Source organism: Rhamphochromis sp. 'chilingali', assembly GCF_963969265.1.
Source record: "Rhamphochromis sp. 'chilingali' genome assembly, chromosome: 16".
In the NCBI taxonomy this organism is placed as follows: domain Eukaryota; kingdom Metazoa; phylum Chordata; class Actinopteri; order Cichliformes; family Cichlidae; genus Rhamphochromis; species Rhamphochromis sp. 'chilingali'.
This window is the reverse complement of record NC_137943.1, coordinates 3,878,223-3,899,818: the sequence shown is the minus strand read 5'-3', so window position 1 is coordinate 3,899,818 and position 21,596 is coordinate 3,878,223. Positions and strand designations below refer to the sequence as shown.

At 39.9% G+C, this 21,596-nt stretch overlaps 1 protein-coding gene across 2 annotated transcripts in view; it reads left to right on the top strand.

Annotated features, from left to right (window-relative positions):
- Window positions 1-21,596, top strand: part of astn1 (astrotactin 1) — a 518,487-nt gene that overhangs the window by 144,911 nt on the left and 351,980 nt on the right. For both annotated transcript variants that reach the window (XM_080907209.1, XM_080907208.1), the window contains exons 3-5: window positions 16,594-16,844; window positions 17,167-17,309; window positions 20,753-20,902. In XM_080907209.1, the coding sequence (XP_080763335.1) occupies window positions 16,594-16,844; window positions 17,167-17,309; window positions 20,753-20,902 (544 nt within the window). The remainder of the gene's footprint in view (window positions 1-16,593; window positions 16,845-17,166; window positions 17,310-20,752; window positions 20,903-21,596) is intronic.

Sequence of the window (21,596 nt, the reverse complement as noted above, 5' to 3'; positions counted from 1 at the left end):
ATCTTTACTCAACATTTCTTTTCTGATGGGAATGTTCACCTCTGGGGTGAAGGCGCCCACATCTGTACGGCGCAGGGCGCTGAAAATGCTTTGATGAGTCAGCAATTAGAGCAAATCTAAACCCAGCTGATGAGGCTCTTTAATCTGTCTATGGGCAGACTGGTTCTCCACTATGGGTGGGATGGCTGCAATGCGTCAGCTAGCAGACATTTTTAGCTGCGACTAAAAATGATGTTCTAAAAAGAGCAAGGTGGAAAGCACACCAGATGTACTTTAACTAGGAAAAATGAACTGTCATGTGGGAGCTCCATCAGAATAAACTGAAATAAGCACTTGATACAAGCCTGAACACATCGTGCGATGGACATTAACCCTCAAGGAAATAAGACTGCAGGTCCTACTGTGGTGAGGGTAATAATGTGGAAATAGGAGAGAGAACAACAATGCCACTTGAGGAACTCCACCACAGGAAATATTGCTTTAACAAAACTTAATTATCAGTGGATAATAAAGGCACACAGACCCTTACCAGAGAGGCAGACTAATTCTAACAATTTATTCAACAAAACAGAAGTCAATTACGAACAGTGTTGAAGCTGCTAGGATGGAGAAAACGGCTTAGAAACAATCACAAATATGATCAAATGAAAAAGAAGGTTTACTATTGTATAATAGGTAAAAGCTAGCCCACTTGTGGGGCATGCTACACTGAGGAGTACCCAGTGGTGCCTCACTGCAAACACAATGAAATTAATCACATGTATATCTGTGGGGAGGGGAGCTCACCAAATATGCCTCCCAGCAAGATGATGTTCTGCCTCACTAAGGAGAGAAAAATGTCTAAATGAAAACAAAGGGCTACAACTAGAATGCTTCTGAAAGAGCACAAATGAAAATAGCATACCGCACACACAAGCAACTCAGTTAGAGAAAATACAATAGAGAAAATTTGTGGTAAATGCATAGAAATGCAAAAGTCTTAACCTGAATCGCAATAAAAGGCCTAAGCAAGATCACCATCGAGCACTGGGCAGCAAAACACAGGGTCGAGAGGGGTGCAACACAGTGGCCCCAACAGGGACTGCACTACCAAGGATGTCCAACATACCCAGGGTATCTTTTCATTATCTAGACTCACTTACACTAACATTGGCAGTCAGAATAAGCAGCCACATGAGGCTTCTCCTGGCATTCTCATGAAAGGGGTGATGTTGGCAGCATCTGACCAATCACCATTATGGAGAAGTGTACTGGCAGCAGAAGCAACTGATTTACAAAGGAAGACAAAACTGTAATGTTAGAAAATGATGAAGATATTAAACATAACACAGAGTAAAAGCAACACAGCTTCTGCAAATACAGCAACAGTGTGTTTGAGAGGAAAAGCGTTCGACAGTAGTTTCGTATTAAAAGCGCGGCATGAATTTGTGTGCACTTTAAGGGCAGTAGGAGTGGATAAGATCTACTATATTAATAAAGTTCAGCCTGTATGAAGCCGGAAAAGAAAACTGGCAGTGTTTAAAAGATATTTGAAAAAAGGATTCAAATTTAGGTTTAGTCTAAGCTGTGTGCGGATTTTGGAGTCCAAATAAGCCAATAAATAAATAAATAAAGCTGCATCTAAGAATCTATATTTAATAGTAATGCTCTTCAGACATTAGAAACTATTGAAAACCTTTAGATCCTCCATCTGTCTGTGTAGTGTCCTAAGAGATCTTCCAAGAATGCTGATGCTATGTTCTGGAAAACTGATTGGTTAGTGGGCAGTTATTACCTGTCGGTCTCTAGTTCCCTGGTAAGAAGTAAGGCACCTTCGAAGAACAGGAAACCCAGGGTTATCGCTATAGTTACCCAGATAGGCCCAAATCCTGCTTTGTAGTGCAGGCCTCAGGATCAGTGACCACTGCTGTCATCTGCAACCAAAGTGACATGGTGCTAATCAAACTGTGGTTGGGGAGCTAGAGGAGAGGTCAGGGTCAAGGCTGCCTTCACCTCGAGTGAGGAACTTTCTACACTAGGGAAACATTCCCTACCACACCACCACTGCTGACACTAGCTTTACACTGCCAATAATAAACCAACAACATCAAATCACCACATGAGAGAGTATCGTTTGTAAGTGTTTATATAATCACCCTACCTCATGCTGTCTAACTTTGCCAAGGAAAAAGTAATCGTGATAAAAGATAAAATCCTTACACGATGTTAAAATGTTGATGTGTTTGTTTTTCTGGGAAACAGACAGATTTATTTAAACCAAGTCCAAAACTCCCAAAACCAGTGAAAATCTCATGTTTTATTTATTTGAGTGTAATTGTAGCACACTAAATTGGCAGGGTTCCACCTGAATCTCTTGACATGCTAACATGGTAATTGGTAAATCTCTGTTTATGTTATTGCAAAATCATAAAGTGTTTTCTCATGACTGTAGAGAAATCACAGTGGCAGCCCTTTATGTTGTACCACTGTTCATTCCACAGTAAGTGGTTAGTGTTTTTGAAAATGTACAAGCTTCAATGTTAAGGGAAGACACGCGTGCACACACACCAACAGCTTATGGGAGGGGATGGCCATTGTGACACAGCTCAGCTCTTGGGGATATTGACATTCATGTGGTGACCCTCCTAAAACCCATGTTGATAGCATTGATCGTATAAACCTTAAATCAATGTGGCCCTGACCACTTGTAAAGCAGGATCCCCGGCTGGATCCCAGCCTCCAGAGCTGCTCTATGTGCATCACAGCATGGCGTGTTTTTGAAAAGCCTGCGGAGCGAGACAAACCAATCCATAGGTTCCCTATGGGCTGTCAGGAAGGCACACAGCCCAAATGCTTGGCCTATTTGTAGTGCTGCTGAATCTCTGATGCAGACAACGAGCGCCGTGGGTTGGTTTTACAACAAAGGCAAAACAGCCAAATGGAAATCATTCTTCTAATTAAAAGAAAAAAGCCGACGCTTTGCCTTTTAAAGCTGAAGCACAGTAGTTAATAATATGCCTGTGTGAGTAAGTGAATCATTTATGAGTTTGTTAAAGAAAAATCAGTCATTATTTATCATGTTACATTTTGTTAGCAGCTGACAGAAGCATTGACGTGGTGAAGAGCAGCGATTTTTGCTGTTTTTGTGGGTTTTTTAACAGTTTAATAGCTGCCCTGATGAATAACTGTGGGGTCACTGATGAGCCCTTTAAGCTAGTTTAAAGCTGTACAAGTGTTTACAGTTTTGAAACACCTGTTTGTAAAAGATCAAAAAACTCCTCACCTTTAAGGTGGCTCTAGGGGCAGATTTTGCATCCATTCCTCTATTAATTATTTTCTTTCAGCCGTTAAGCATCCACCAATCAAAAGAATAAAATGGCTTTTTCATGAAATAATTATTTGATGATCATTTCTAACACCCATAATTAGCTGCACAGTGAAGACAGCATTAGTTTTGGAAGATGTTTGATAGTCATCAAAATTCTTCTGTATGTTTTTCAGTGTCACAGAAGTAAAAGCAACTGCTACAATGTGGCCTACTGGGCATGTGTTGGAGAGGAACAAGGACAGCAGTGATAGCACAAATTTAGAATTCTCCTTCTCATGTAATCTCATCTCATGGCCATAGAAGTCCAAAATTACACACCGATTTGGATGACAAGATGATTCAAGATTCAGAAACCATCTAGGGAATATATAAAATCAAACATATGAACAGTACTGCAGTAGTGCAAGATATAAATAAAACAAAGAAGTAAGGAAATGAGGAAGAAATTGTTCTCCCCGCGTTTGTGTGGGTTCTCTCCGTGTACTCGGCTTCCCCCCACAGTCCAAAGACATGCAGTTAGTGGGAATAGGTCAATTGGAAACTCTAAATTGCCCATATGTGTGAATGCGTGAGTGAATGTGAGTACAAATGTTTGTCTGTGTCTGTGTTAGCCCTGCTACAGACTCGCGACCTGTCCAGGGTGTACCCTGCCTCTCGCCCTGAGACAGCTGGGATAGGTACTGGCTAGGGCTGGGCCATATCATACCGTTCACGGTAATACCAGTATAATGTTGGGCAATGATAAGAAAATGAAATATCGCCATAGAATATGAGTAAAACGTGCATGCGCAGTGCCTTTGTTTTCATACGCAGAAAAAGCATGGCGGCGACGGAGAATGAGAAGGGCGAAAGCGGATCGTTGAATGAAACAGACGAACCAGAACTGGTTTGTAAAAATGCTGCAGCTTCAGTGGTGTGGAACTGGTTTGGCTTTCGTCTGTCAGATGCACATCAAAGCACAATTTTTGGTAGCGCATGCTAGCGGGCCGTCGTTATTACCGTGTTTTTCGGAAAATAAGTTGCTCTTAAAATCCTTTGATTTTCTGAAAAAATCGACAGTGCCCCTTATAATTCTTATGTATGAATTCTGGTGACCTCGAACCGATTTTATGTACACGGCGCTCAAAAATCTGTAAAAAAAATGTTTTAGTACGACTTTGCTAAGCTACGAAGCCGCACCGCTTGATGGATTGTCGGAGCATTACGGCTATCGTAGGCGGAGCCTCGCGGAGTGATACGTACTGTGCTTCAACATAATATTACCGTACTGTGTGTGTATAAGCTGTTTTTAAGTTTGTGGATATTATACATGGTTATGCTGAGGATATGTCGGCCAGTTTCCACTGGAAATGATTTTGGTTAAACTGTCAGCGAGAAATTTGCATTTGCACTTTTCTGCACGTGCAGAAAAATGTGGAGGAGTGACTGCTTTCTCAGCAGTCTGCTACAGCTTTAAAGGGGCAGAACACATGACCAATAACTGTATGGATAGGTCTGCAGTAATAAAGAGGTCTACTTTGTAGCAATTATCCTGTGGTTTCCTTCACCTCTATGTAAAATGTGTTTCCTTTGGCTCAAAAATTAAAATGCATGTTGATGCAGCTTATTCATGTGTAAATATGCTTGCTGATCACATGCTCTTGTAAGGTGGTAGAAAATCCCCAAGTGACCAATTATTATGAGTAAACATAAAGATTTAACTCTGAATGTTAACATTAATGACCTCTGAGCTTTATGTGCATGAAAACCACAAACTCTGTTTATGTTTGATTGAATTTTTCTAATATGTATTCCTTCTTTTCGCTCATGTGCCATCAAGCTGTGTCTCAGCACGCACATAAGAGAAATCAGTCAGACTAGATATGGCTTCAGCATCAAATAATTTCCTCTGTCTGTTGGGATTTCATCCAGGGCCGGTACCTTATAAAGCAGACAGCATGCTTTTAATAAATCAGACTTGCATAGGAGCTGAAACATTACATGCTGCTTCACCGGTTTATTGTCCCTTTGCAAGTGTAGAGGACATTACAGGAACAGAAAATGAACCGTGGACTTTTGGCCTCAATTTAATTTCCTATACAGACCGAAAGACAAGACAGGAAAAAAATAAAAACACAAAATGCAAAATGACTTTTCACTTTTTTCCCCCTTTTTCAAGCTGCTGCTGTATATTTGCCGTAATATTTGCTTCATGGCCACACGAGCAAACAGGAACAAGGAAATGTTTTTACTGCTGCTGTGATTTAATCCATAAATGTTAATCAGGTTAAATGAGACATGCACTGACCCCGAAAGTAATCCAAACAGAGTTCGTGCCAGACCTCGCTACACATTTATCAATGGTATAGTTGTAAATGTACAGATTCAATTTAGGGATTAAAAGCATTGACCTTGACCATATTTGATTTTGCTGATACTCTTTAGATGGCATAATTAGCAATGTCCAAGGGCTGTAAAGGGAAGTTCTCAAATAAAACACAAGTAATATGTTTTTTTTTAAGCACTCAAATAAAAATAATAATAATAACAATAAGCAGTTGATACCGTAAGTGTGCTTATCTACTGTCACTGGATGACTTTCTGTTCATTGGGACATGACAGGTGCATCCCACAGTAATATTAACTGAATATCACAAGGTTTTATGCAGAACACCTGCACTATTATTTTCCCTGCATTCTGCAGCACACTTCTAATTTTCCGAGTATTTGTAGAAACACAGTGAACTGGTAGCTGTCATTCAGTGCCACCAAATGAATTAGTCACACATGAGCAAGTGTAAAAATGAGTTTTGGATTTGTGCAGATGACATTTTGGAAACGATATGCACACAGGTGAGCAGAAACCTGCTTAATATGAATTTTTAGCATATGAATAAAAGTAAAATCTGGTACATTGAAGATAAAAGGGAAAACTATATAAACTAAATATATGAATATTGTTCATATTGTTTTGGCTCAGTGTGTAGTTTTGCTGATATATCAGTTATAACTGAATACAGAAAATCATATTTCCTATATTTAGACCCTAATTAAAGTGTCCTTTTTAAAAGGTCTAAGCTATCAGGACATGAATACTGGACCTGGGAGTGTCTTTTGAAATGTGGTTAGCAGCATATCCTTTGTGTCCTCTTGGTTGTACGGTGGGATGGTTGGATTATGGGAAGATGAAACTGATATCGATCTGATCCTGACTCGAAAAGTTAGATTAGGTATATTTGGCAACAGGCTGCTCGATGGAGCTGATTTGTTTACTTCAGCGTTCCATGTTTATTGCACCAGGCGTCAGCAGCAGCGCACTGGTTGGTAGCAGGACAGTAAAAGATCAGCATTAGGAGGTATTTCATGCAATTTCACACAGAAGGTTTATACAAGGTTTCATTGTTTTAATTATATTTATTTTTGTCCTATTGTTCTTTATTTTTATCTTTTTTACTAATAAATATGAAATATTTCTGATGGCACAGAGGACTGAAAGCCTGTTTTAAGTCTTGCAACACTTGGTTTGACATTAAGCTATTTTCGTTTTTATTAAATATTGTTATTGGTCCTTATTTCCTGTACTGTGAAATAATTGGCCCCGTTGGCCTCTGTTTTCCATTTCCTGTTGTTTTTTTGTCTCTTCTTGTGAGAGAAGGACAAAGCTGCTCAGGACAAGCTTTTTACTCCCAGTATTTTTCTGCCAAGCGCTGTTAATGGGTGTATTCTTCAGTTGGCTAATTCTCCACAGAAAGGATGCTCAATCACATTGTGTCATAGGGCCATGTCACGAGTTTAACCCTAATAAGACCTTAATGGCAGAATAGCCAATAACTGATTCAGTGCATGTAAATACTGTCACTACTTCATGTTCCCTTATCTAGCACGACAGTGGGTGGCTGCCCTTTTAAACTACATGAATAAATGACTGTTTCTTGCAAACACAGATGGAAATGCAGTAAATTAGGCAAACACTAGAGTTTGTAAAGTCAGTATTTGATATGACCAAATTCAAGCCTGAATTCTTTTCGACAAGCTTTCTTGTACTTTCTTTAAGTCATATTTAGGAAAAGTTTCCAAACCTCTTCTTTGGACGTTGTCTGCCTTTCGGTCTATTCTTTGTTGCGATGATCCAACACTGCCTCAATAGTGATTGTTTCATTGAGTGTTTTTCTGTCCAGGTATTTTCTTTTTGCTAGAGTGTATTTGCGATCACTCTAGACTGGGATCATACTGATCCAGTCAAACACTTTATAAAAGGTATTGCATTAAATTCAGTTCAGTTCCTCTGTGAGGAAGCACTTTGCAACAGTGGGGAGGAAAAACTCCCTTTTAAAAAGGAGAAACCTCAAGCAGAACTATCAACAGTGACCGGTTGGGGGCGAGGGGAAAGAGAGCAGAGGAGTGAGAGCCAGAGTTTAACTAATGATTAAATATAGTAGTGGTTTATAAACACACCGAGAATAAAAAGAGTTCAATGAAGAAAAACGTGGGGAAGCACCATCAGCAGCATAATTAGAGAATCATTAATGAATAGTTCAGGGTCATCAGGTCCACGTCTGACTATAAGCTTTATCAGAAAGGAGACTTTTTAGCCTTGAAAAGTAAAGAGGGTCTGTCTTCCAAGTCCAAATGAGAAGTTGGTTTGACAGAAGAGGGGCCTGAAAGCTGAGGACTCTGACCAGAACTTTTTTATGCACCATGCAACCCAAAAGTTGAATGATGCATAAAAATCTTCCTTTACTTTTTTGCATTCACAATTTCTTCCATTTCACAAGATACCCAACACCACTGGCTGAAATGCAGCCCTAAACCATCACTGTATTTTGCAGACTGCTTGTTGATACTCACGGTTGTAGCTCTGTATTGAGCTGCTCCGTACACGTTGATGACTTGATTAACATTAGTCACTAAATAGGACGCATTAACACTGATTTTCAGTGTGTAACTGGGTGTTTTTCAGACTTTTTCAGTTCCTTAAGAATGGCTTCTTGACAGCCACTAACACCATTTCAGATGAGGCTTCAGAGAATTGTAGACGGGTCACCTGAAGGGTCAGATGAATTTCTCGGGTTTTCTCAGGTTTTCCCTGTTTCTTAATGATGTGATTTTCAGATAATGTTCATGTGTTATACATAGTCCTTTTGGCCTGCCACCGCTTCGTATAATTCATAGTAATTTATAGGTCACTGTATATTGGCTTAACAAGAAAGCATTGTTCTGAAAAAGATTAAAAAAACAAGGACTGGATTGAAAATGCATGAAGAAGCAGCCAGTGACGAAAGGAAAAACTGTGAAAGATGCTCAGATACCCTGGAGAGATGTTGCCCGAGATCACTATAATGAGAAGATCTGGATCCTTGGAAGTAAAGTATAAAGACTCAAAACTTTTACACAGTTCTACATTTGTGATGCCACAGATTGGTTTATTTAGTGAAGTTCAAACAGAAATATTAGAATTTAAATATTTTGCATAATCACATAGAGACAACTAACAAACCAAATTTGATGTGTTTGCATCAGTAACATGAAAAAGTCATAGTGGACAAAATCTTTTTTTTTCTTCCCAGCACAGAAATATGTTGCTTAATTACTGCAAGGTTAGCGTACATTGTCCATCAATCAACTGCTAGGATGAATCTGATGGATCTCACACTGTAATATCAATGAATTACACATAAATATAGAACTAGGTAACTGATAGTCAGTCACCTCACATTCAATGAAGAGGGTTTGCTGTGTTGTACTTGTGCTTCTCTGTCTATGGTGGTCCCTGATTTCCTACTTTTTATGTTTGTCACACTTAAATCTTTCAGATCATCAAACAAAGATAACACAAGTGAAGAAAATTCCTCCACAGTGCTGTAAAGCAGAGGTCTCCAACCTTTTTTGTGCCACGGACCGGTTTATGCCCGGCAATATTTTCACGGACCGGCCTTTAAGGTGTCGCGGATAAATACAACAAAATAAAACTAGTACCGGTACCGAAAAACAGAAGATTTATTCATAACACAGGTGAAAAGACCCAGGAAAACCGAGTTAACGATAAAAACGATAACAAAATGACGCTGAAAACCGATAAAAACCCTGAAAACCAGACATTTCACACCTGAGCCTCAACTCTCGCGGCCCGGTACCAAACGACTCATGGACCGGTACCAGTCCGAGGCCCGGGGGTTGGGGACCGCTGCTGTAAAGGACTCATTGCTTTGTTATCATAAACACTTGATTGTAATTGTTGCTGCTAAGGGTGGCCCAACCAGTTATTAGGTTGATGGGTGAATCACTTTTTCACATAGGCCCATGTAGGTTTGGATTTTTCCCCCTTAATAATAAACGTGTCTAATATTTAAATTTGTTTGATGATCTGAAACATTTAAGTGTGACAAACATACAAACAAACAGGAACTTTTCACACCACTAAAATACAGAACATAAGCATTACTAATAGGCAGTAATTCAGGCTTGTAGAGACTTTGTAGTAACAATAGGCTGACTGGAGTCTAATGATGTGGGAAGCATGAATTATGAGTTATTATATTATGAGAAGCAAAGTCCTGGACTCACTGTGACAGCCTGGCAATCCCTGTGTGTCACGTTAACAGAAATTCGTGTTTCAAACTACATCTAAACATATATAAAAATATACCAGTTTGTTTCTGATAAACTGGCTGAAGATAACACATCAAAAGATAACATTTTGACACTATGGACTCATTTTTCCACCATTATAAAATGAATTATGTGATCTCATACAAAACCCAGTGTGGATTTCAAAGCAGTGGAATGGAAATGGAAAAAAATAAAAAGCTCGAGCATAAAACATCTTTCAAGCATTTAAAACTTTTACCATTACAACTACAACTTACAACTGTAACATAATTCACGTTAATACCCCATTAGCACACAGAGTCAAACTATCATGGCTTCATGCTATATTAGCTTTTATGAAATACACCAAATTGAATCAAATGATAGAAGCCAGTTATGTCATTAATATTCATTTCCAGTGGAGAGGCCCTTGTGTGACACGTGTGAAATAGGGTTGCGACTTTCACATTTGTTCAATGTCAAAATCTGCACTGGATCATAAAGCCTATTGCTAAAAATCCTCTCAATCTAACTTTCATTTCATTCTTCATTCCATTTCATTTCATTGTACGTATCCAATGTTATATTTTGACAACATTAACTGCAGGTTAGGAGCTAGCGTAATAACAAATGCATTGAAAGGATTCATTGTTAGAAAACTATCAGTTTCAGCCATTAATATTGTAATCTGATATCAAATTCAATCAGCGGCCCTTTAGTGGAGATAAAGTTTATTATATTCCATGCAAGAAGCTTCCTTTTGCTATCTTGTAGCTGTCAGATAGTCCCGATCTTTCCGCCTTCCTGATTCTTAATGCCTCGCATTCAGAGACTAAGTGACAGATTGATAGCTCAGCTCTAATACTATGCCTGCTCCGTCAGCCTGAGAAAGGCCATGTCTTCTTTCCTCCATTCAGGAGTTACATGACAGGGGTGTAAGTCATAAGGAGCACTGGTGCCATTATAACATCATCCTCATCCGTTAGTAAGTGGATTATGGGGCTGGAGCGCTGGCATGCTCTGATGTGTGGTTTGGTTTTATTGGCTCTATAAGAGAACACAGTTCACTTAGTCTCCACTTGGATTCCAAGTAATGCCTGGCATTAAACAGTTTTTTCCCTGCATCGCCTGTATTAGCCCCCTCCATGTATGGGCACTAATGCTGGTTGATGGGCTTGAATTACATTTGTCACTGAGGTAGATTTGATTGAGGATCATTATCAGTACCTGACATTTGACATCTTATTGAAGTTTACTCAGGGATGAATGAAACAATGGGGTGCTTAAAAATACATTTGTGCTTCAGTACTTATAAATCTATATGTTTATTTATCAAATGGAAAAATTCCTCAGCTTTTCAATTTGTTGTGCAGTGTTTGAGAAAATAATGAGTAACTCTAATAACAAAAAATCAGTTGAAAACACATAAGTATAAAATATGTTGAACAAACTAAAGTTCAAGGGTAGTCATGCAGGTTTAAAAGAAATATTAGTGTTTGTTTGTTTGTTTGTTTGTTTTTTCAGCCCGCTGCTGGAACTCCTTTTCATTTTTGTGATTTGCAGAAACCAGACGACTCTCCTGCATGATTAACTCAAACCCAAAGACTCTGGACTCTGCCGTTCTCTCACACCTCTGATAGATCGTTGTCCCATTCCCTCCAGCTTCCTCCTGACTGTGTAAAACAGGCTCATTGCAGACATATTTTTATGCATATACTTTTACTTACGCTTCGGCATGCTTTGAATCATTCGCGTTGAGAAATGCAGTACATACAGAAAGAGGGATCTAGACATTTTAGTTGCATGTCTGAAAAAAGGTAGATGTAGAGCACAAACAAAAAAAGTCATTCTGATGTTACAGTCGGCACAGAGTCTTGATCAGTTAACACAAATATGTATGAGTGAATGGGATTATGTCTTTTGGAGGACGCTTTCTTTAACTTGAAATGAAAATGAAAAACACATAAAGGGAAGAAAGTGGTGGAGGACACTGGTTCACGGGGTCCTGACTGGAGAGTGTTTTTGACTGTAAAGCCTGTCTTGCAAGGGCAACAGACTGTCTGCCATCACTGTGGGATATCTGAGGGTGCAGGCAGGGGTGGAGAGAGCCCCAGGTGGCAGTAGACTCACATGCCTTGGGAATCTACATGGCAACTGCCCCGGGCAAGCAAGAGATAACCAATGCTTAAAGCAATGGGAGGCATACTATAGAAAGGCACCACGTGAGAGAATCTATATGATCCGCATCCACGGGTTCAACAACAAAACCTCGATAGTTTTACTTTCTTCACATAGATGCTGCTGACTGAAGGCTCTCTTTCACTCAGCCACCCTCAAGTCACACTAAACAGGGAGTGAGGCTTTAAGGGAGAGGCAAAATCACCACTGCACAGGAGATGTCACAGAAGCATCATAGTAAAAATAAATGCAAAAAAGTTTTTTTCCACAATCATTAAAAGACTAAAAAGAAACTGAGATAAAACCCTGTTAAAGCCATTTCCTTGTGATGAAGGCTACAAGCAAATTGAGATTTACTTGGGTGCTAATTTGTCATGTTTTATATAAACTGTAGGTCTTGCTCTTGTTTTGCTCTCCACCAAATGTGTGAGACTGGCTGTTTACCTACTAAATTCTTTTTTCAGCCACAAGTTGTTAATGTTGTTCTCTTAGCAGGCAGCAAATGGTTCACAGAGACTCATTTTTACAGTTCAAGTGATCTGACCGTTTGTTAGTGTAAAAATATTGTTTAGTGCAACTTTAAGTGTGTTGCTGCTGTCAGCGTCCACGACTGTTCTGGTAGAGAGAAATGTCAGATCCTCCGTTGGTTCAGTTGCATTTAGAGTCACTGCTTCATTTCTGTGAAAAGAGGTTTGCAAGGGTGACTTTCAAAGAGCTAAAAATGTAATCGTCGCAAACAAAATGACCCTCGTCTCCTTTCTGTCCACTGAACATGCAGATTTACTGCACAAGTACCCATATCATGGTGCTATTTGTTAATGTCCTTGACTGTGCAGATTAAACAAACAACTTATGCAAATAGGCCGCAACATTTGCTGATTTAAATTAATAATAGCAACCAAAATCCCATTTTTATTCAGCCACAGACTCCCTAATATGTTTGAAAAGGGATATTTTATGTAAATGACTCATTGAAATCCATTTTTCAGTTAATCATTTTTGCTTATCTTTGCATAACTGTACTTGTTTGACTGAGCTGACGCAGTTTATTTCTAATTGATTTTTTTTTCCCGGTCACTGTTTTTGAATCAGTTTCACTTAACCTTTGTTGTAACAGTGTGGTGAATGAGTATCGCTTACAGGCAGGATCAGTTAGGCACTGGTGTACTTTACTTATTATTTTGAATGAACAGGAGAAAGAAGATAATTTTGGATGTTTATGTATCAAGTTAAGTAAACACGTGAACACCTAGCCGGAGGGAGAATTTATCCAGTTTGCTGTAAATTTTTCAGACTGGTGGGTTTAATTCTTAAAAGAAAAAAAGATCGTGTGTGTTAGATTCCTCCCGTCTGTCTCTACGTGCACTGTCAAGTTGACATTTTCATAACTCTTTTTGACCTTTTCCAAATTGCACAATTTATCTGATTTTGATTTTTTGATGGAGCTCAGCTGCTGGTATCAGATTAGTCGCAGGGAGGTGATAAATTGCATGCACAGTGCATGCAGTGTTATGTGTTACAGTCTTGTCTGAATGTTATCTCATCATTCTCGGTCTTTCATTACTTTAAATATTCAAAACAGTCACACTCAAAAACATAAAACTGCCCATGAACAATCATTGCCTTTATCTATAGAGGAGCTGCGGGCTGATATTCAGACTTAGAATCCCTCTCTCACTGTGTTTTCACAGGCTGTGTGCTTTTGACTTGCCTTGACTTTGATCCATATCCTGCTTCTTGGCAGGATTCTCTTACTCTGCTCTCGCTTTTTCTGCTCTCCCTTTGACTGTAAACCCTTTCATTGGCTCTCTCTCTCCGGTTTCTGTCTGATTCTGTCTCGATCCACTCTGCTAACCTGTCCTCGGGGGAGGCTCGTCGCCCTTCATCTGTCCATCTTGTGCCTTCTCTGCGGGTGTAGATGCCACTGCATGCCTCTACACCATCAGCTCCCTCATAAGTGGTTAAAATCAGAGGGAAAAAGAGGAAAATAAAAACAGTTATGTGACCTGACCCAGTCATCTGAGATCAGTACCTCCTGAGTTGAATGTCACAATTGACTTCTGTCTTGTGCGTTTCCACAGGCCGCGAGCGGGGCACATTTGTTTTTGACTTTTGTCACATCTCTGCGTTGTGATGTGAAATGGGCCCGAGCTGATCACACTGCGGCTTCAGTGTCTGCAGAGAGTAACACTGGAAGCAACTAATGAAGTCTTTTGTTGTAGCTTGAGTTTCACTGCTAGAGATTAAAATGATACAAATTTCAACAAGTATGTTGTGAAGCCGCAGATAAAATGTGAGATGGGAATGGATACACATCCAAAACCCGTGGAAATGAAATGAGTCTCAGTTGTCACTCCGTGGATGGTGAATGGATCATGGAAAATGTGGGAAAACCTGAAAGAGAGGCCATTCAAAACTACGCAGCCAACATCAGTCACCTAACAGGGGAACGTCAGCTGAGCTTACCTGTTGATGATGCAAGTTCACTGGTGTGAAGCATCAAATGCATGTGACAGGTACTAAAACAAACATGATGACACTTTGGTCACTATCTGCAGCTCTGCACCTCTACCATGTTTTGAAAAGCAGGTGTGCTGAGGGTACTCCACAACCCACTGGCAGATGGTAGAGGACCTTCGAAACTCCAAAATAGGAAATGAATAACCAGGTTTCTCAAAATTGTGTTGGTTACATTCCTTAATCCATTTTTAGTTGCAGTAAATGCTTAATAGTAGATCTTATTTTCCCTTAGTAGTCCTGATGTAAACAGAGACAGCACTACATGAGAATGGCTGTGTAAAAGTAGTTTTCAGGTTTATGTATCTATCAAAGAGCAAAGTAGTGGATGGTGAGAATCAACAACTGGCAGCGAGACGATTGCCTGACTACCAGGACTAGCTCTGCCAGTTATAGAGCTATGAGCTAATGCAAACAATTCTACAACAGATTTTAACCCTCATTTAAAAGACTGATATCACTGCAGAGCGGGTGGCCAGCATGGACACCCAAGTTTGTGAATGCCATAACTTGAGAAGGAGGTGCCTTTGCACTGTCAAATTGATGCCATAGTAGCATCTGCTAAAAAGTAGGAAAAGTTTAAATCGTGGTGACCTCAAACTCAAAGTCAGAGGTCAGGTTTTCTGATAATCTTGTGAATATGATCACTTCACAGTGAAGCGATTTTCAAGTTCATACTACGGGTGGTCACCAGCATTACATTGTTTTTAAAAGCATTGATCCTAAAACATCACACGTACACTGTACTTACTGACTTCCTAACAGATTTGTATATATTCTAGAATTCTCCGTCTTAGATCTGCATCATCTTTCCCAGTGTTCTGAGTATTGGTCAGAACAAACCAGTCCTTTTTGTGCTGGCAAAAAAACACAGTTTTAGTCAAATGTGATCTCAAATTGAAGGGTAATAGACCGTTAATAGACAAAACTGGTTCCCATCCATCCATCCATTCGCTTCCGCTTATCCTTTTCAGGGTCGCGGGGGGCGCTGGAGCCTATCCCAGCTGTCATAGGGCGAAAGGCGGGGTACACCCTGGACAGGTCGCCAGTCTGTCGCAGGGCTAACACATAGGGACAGACAACCATTCACACTCACATTCACTCCTAGTGGCAATTTGTATTATCCAATTAACCTATCCCCACAAGCTGCATGTCTTTGGACGGTGGGAGGAAGCCGGAGTACCCGGAGGGAACCCACGCAAACACGGGGAGAACATGCAAACTCCACACAGAAAGACCCCGGCCTGATGGTGGAATTGAACTCAGGACCTTCTTGCTGTGCGGCAACAGTGCTAACCACCGTGCCAAAAATTCAGTTAATTGTCAAAGACCTTAATCATATGAAAACATAAGCATGCACAAGCAGTCTACATTTTGCAGCATATGCAATTTATACAGTACAAACAAATGCAACCTGTATTGGAAAATGTAATGTTCTTCATCAATGTGAGGGCTGAAGGTGCTGCTCCTGGGCAAGACTGTTTGGCATGTACTCCATAAAACCACAGCGTATGATTTTCTGACTTTTGTGTTGACCTAATGAGATGGAACATTTTAATTAGAGGGTTGGATTATTACGCAGAGCCAAACTGTTGTGCCTATCTCCACACATGTGTTGAGGTATGACACATGCAACAACATGAATAAGTGCATTTTTTAAATTTAAGAAAAAATCTCAGCACTTAAAATGTTGCCATGAGTTAAGATTAGTTTAATCAAATGAAGATAAAAGGCGTATTCTGCTTCCGTTTCACCTTGAAGCAAAGTAGAGGAATGTTTCAGAGAGCTGGTGTCATGTAAAAACACTGTAGGCGTAATTCAAGACAGTAAACTGTCGCTGCAACCTTTTTCAAATGTTGCTGTTGGCATCGCGACTTTGACTTTGATCCGTATTCTATTGGCAAGATTTTCTGACTCTGTTCTCGCCTTTGACTCACACTGCTTTCTCTCTCTCTCCGCTTCTGTCTCCTCTCCCCCCTTTTTTTTTTCTGTCTCTCCTCCAAATGCCACCCTCCTCCCCTCAGGGCGGGATGATTGCCCTTCTGCTGTCCATCCTCTGCCTGGTCCTGATCCTCTACACTCGCAGACGCTGGTGTAAACGCCGCCGCATCCCTCAGCCCCAGAAGAGCGCGAGTGCTGAGGCAGCTAATGAGATCCACTACATCCCATCAGTGCTGATGGGAGGCCAGGCACGCGAGAGCTTGAGGAACTCCCGGGGTCAGGGTCCAAACTCCAGCGGTACCCTCAGTATCCGGGAGACACCGATTTTGGATGGGTACAAGCAGGGTTTGGATGTGGGATGGTTAGAGCTCAAGCCCTAAATATAAGCACACAGCATGCGTACACATTGCTGAGTTGAATAACAGTATCTTGTTAATTCCATGCTACACAAGCAGAGCCTAATATTGCCTGAATATAGACAGCTGCTTCCACAAATCAGCCTGTACACAACACACTTGGTTTTATTGTATTAGCCTGTAATGTGTTTTGATGCCTTTATCAGTACATTGCGTCACACATTAGCCACTTGTGACATTTATTCTAATTTAGACAAGCCTGATAATGATTTCGCTAATTGATTTCAACTACATCCCCAGGTATGAGTATGACATTACCGACCTGCGTCACCATCTGCAGCGGGAGTGCATGAATGGTGGGGAGGAATTTGCCAGCCAAGTCACCCGTACCCTGGACTCGCTCCAGGGCTGTAATGACAAGAATAATATGGACCTCGCACCTGGTAAGCTGAAAGATGCACAAACAGCCAGGTCAGAAAAGACACGCGACCTAAAGAACAAGTGCACTGAACAATATTTCTCATGATAATTAGAAGTACAGATCATTTACCTTGACTTTAGGGTCATCGGCTTATTGGCTGTTATTGGTATTTAGCATTAAAGAGTATTTATTGTTTTATTTCATCTTATGCTGTTACTCATTTTCAGCAGATAAACACAGATAATTTCATGTCCTACCAAACGAGAGACAAGCGTAGCTCCAAGCCGGAGATGTTTCTTTGTTTGTTTTCATCTGACACTGTGCATTTTTCTAAGTAATGATAGAGGTTGAGACTCCATGTTGCTATGAAATGTTATCTTTTATAGTCATAAAGCAGTTACATTTTATTGCAGATGTTCATCTACCCATCTTATTAATGCATTTGTTTTTCCTCCTCCTCAGCCATACGGTTTTCTAAGTTACAAGACAATGCGTCAAAGGGGGTTATGTTTGTGTATTGCACAAACTCAGTTGCAGCAATTGCAGAGTGAAATAAATGAAAAATTAATTGGATTTTTAATTAAAACACATAAGTTTTATTTTCTCTCATAGGTTAGAAGTAATTATCTAAATGAATTTGGAGGGAATGATAGAGGATAAAAAAACATTTTCACAAACATGCATGGTGGAAATGTTTTGCCTGTGTAAAATCCACAAACATAAGGCATCTTGTTCACTTATTTCTACAGTTAGTAGAATAACATCAGCTGTGTGACCCATGTAGGATGCAGATCACATATAAATATAAAAACTTTAAACAGTATTTTTGTCACCACTGACATAATTATGGAGCCACGTACCTGCCAAGAAATCTGGATTTTATGTTTTAGAGAAAGCATTTTTCATAATTGGTGGACTTTGGAGTTGAGCACCACTCCCATGAGAATTACTTCATGAAGTGGAGCAGTTGTGATGAAGGTACAGCCTCTGAATTTCAACTAAGGAGAGAGTCACCACTCGGATTCATCAGATCTCTTATAGCTGTGCTCTTGTAAAATCCAAACCGCTCCACCCCAGCGCTTATGGAGCAGAGTAATCCTGTGCATAATGCATTTAAGATGTGTAACGCAATGAACTAGAGAAATAAAAAAATGGAGACAGCAGCTCATGCATGGAATAGTAAATAGCGTGAACATCAGAGAGGTCACTCAGAAAATAACATTTGAATTTAGACTTAAAATAATGAATTTCAGTAAATGTGTTTTGGCTCCTCTGACCTTTTCTCTGCTCTATGTATAATGTAGTAGGTACACATACATAAACAAATGAAAAACAAGATGTCTGGGGTATTTCGTGTCTGTTGTCACTTGTGCACTTTGTACTTCTTCAAAATAATCTTGTCTTACAGTTTACTGTACCTGGTAGTGCGGCTACAGTTGTTCTACCAAATGTCTCATTTAAATGTTTTGAAATAAAACTTTATTTCTTTAAAATATCAAAATTTTCATAAAGATTTTTCTTTTGCACAATTGCAACATTTTATTGTTTCCATATTTTTTAAAAAAAGACATTAATAATAGAGAAATACGTGTTAAATTATCTGTAGTTTATTGTTATTAAGACATTTTGTGTCATTATTTATTACCGTATTTCCCAGACTACAAAGCGCACCTGTATATTAGCCGCACAAGCTAAAATCAGGGGAAAATCCTGTTTTGTACATACATTAGCCGCACCTGACCAAAAGCCGCAGGTGTTTCAATGTTGACTCATCATATGTAAGAGAATATGCACAAAGCGAATTGTCAGGAAAGAGATGGCTGTTTGGAGACACACCCCTTTTATTAATATTTTGAAAAACAAGTTATGGGTACATATTTGCACATGTAGTACATAACAGTAACCTGCAGCACACCAGAACAATAGATTCAGACTACCTTTTAGGCTCAGGTGCAGCGACACGGCTTTAACAAGAAGAAAAGTCAGTCATTCACCATCTTTCTCTTCTTCCTGCCCACTGAAACCACCAAAGTCCTCTCCTCCAGTGTCGGATACAAACAGGCTCATGATGGCTTCGTCATCCACTCTCCGCTTCTCTCCTTCGTTGTCACTTACAAAACCAAAGAAATCCTCGTTGTCAGAGTCGAACACCCTCAGAAGGGCCGTGGCGGTGTCCTCCTCTCCATCATGCAGCAGTCCAGCCCTTAGAAATCCGTTAGTGATCGTGGATGTTTTCACACTTTTCCACGCTGTCAGAATCCACCGGTGGAGTTGGGCATAACTTGCTTTTCGCAAGTTTATCGCCGGTCATCATCCACACCTCCCGCTGAACGCATAGCGCTACTTTGAAGTTTGTTTTTCGCGCTACTTCGTACGGCACTACGTTGCCTGGCGGACGGACATGTGACTAACATACCACTCTTGAACCCCGATCCTTCCGCCAGGCAACGTAGTGCCGTACAACAGCAGAACAAACAAAACAAATCCTCTTACGATATGACAAAAATCATGGACAATCCATAGAAAAGCCGCACCTGACTAAAAGCTGCAGGGTTCAAAGCTGGTGCTTATAGCCCGACAATTACGGTAGTTTGAATTACACTGAGATGGACAAATATACTGAAAAAACTAGTTGGGTTTATTAATTATTGAATACAATGGCATGTATTAGAAAATATACCACATACTAGACGTCTGCAAGCGACGTTTTAAAATACTGATGGATTTGTTTATTTTTGTTAATAATTCATGCTTTCGCTCATTTCTTTTTGCTATTTTGCAATTCTCTAACCTAATGCACACATATTTTAGAAATTATGGTGAGACAAAGCTTAGTAGTGGCTCTGAAAACATCATCCACAGAGATCCTGAATTAAGTTTAATCCGAATCCATGACACAGATGTGTGGTTTTTTTTTGTTTTTTTAAACTGGAACAAAGTGGAGGACATACTGACATTGGCAGAAAATTACAGCTACCATGACAAACAGTGTCTGTGACTAAATAGCATGACAGTCACATATCTGCAGTAATATATGATTTTTAGTGTTTCCATGGAACTTCAGCTCTTAATATTTACAGAAATAGATAATTTTTCCCTCTGAGGCTTAAATGGGCTCTGTCTAATGCCTTAATAAGTTTTCATTTCATGCCAGCTTTTGTCTGTCTTTAATTTTGCCTGTTTGACTTCTGGTACAGCAAACAACATCCTGGATTTTCTTTCTTAGTATTGGTAATACTTTATGCTTGCCACGTCAAGCCAAAGCAAAGAAACAAAAATGTTTTTCGAAGTGGGTGCTTTCTCATTTTAACTCTTTGCCCAAAAATTCAATTAAACAAAAAAGAGTGTTTATTGAACCTTCCACCTCAAACTCATGTGTCAAATATAAAACACGTGACTTTAGGAAGCTTTAAGGTTGGTACGTCTCCTAGCTTACATTTAAGAAATCATTCTTCTTATCTGCAGTGAGTGACAACACCAAGTTGGCGCTAATGAACAAATACAAGGACAACATCATTGCCACGAGTCCCATTGATAGCAACCACCAGCAGAACACCCTGCTTCCCCACAATACCTCCACCAGCCAACGCAAACGTCTCTCCAGCAACACCCGCGGTGAGTCAATCTCTGCCATGGATTTGGCACAGACAGCAGATAACATCAACACCACCAATCCATGAGTCCTCTCCAGGACTACTAGCAGCATCAGATCATTAGCTGGACATTGTTGTATCGTTACATGTGTACACTAATCCTGTCAGGTGGCAGCCTGGGGACTTTATGAAGGCAGTTACATTTGAAAGAAAAGGTTTTCACATGACTTGACATACTTGACATGGCCCTCCAGACAGTAAAGCCAACCTGAAACTTTAATTCTTCTCCTCTCTCCCCTTTTTGTGTACGATAATATAAGCTACAGAATGAATGTACAGTTTTTAATTGTTGCTTATACTAATAACATACTGTGTGGACATCTCATTCACATCTCTGTGAAAAGAAGAAGCAGAACACAAAGTATTACCATGAACGCTGGTGTAATCTGTGCTTTTTATACAAGATAGGTCCTGCATGGCAGTTATGTGTCTAGTTTAGTTAATGCAGTTCAGAGGCTTTAAAAAATCATAATAACCTTAAACCAAGGCTTTAGGGAAACAAGCATAAACACAAATGGTTTCTATCTTCAGAATCTGTCGGTGCAGTGAAATCAAGTCCTAAATGTGGTGGAGTAAGCCGACTAGACATTTTGAGTAGATTTATCAGCAGAGAAAGTGCCACTACTCACTACTTGCTGCTAATGTTTTTCAGTGGT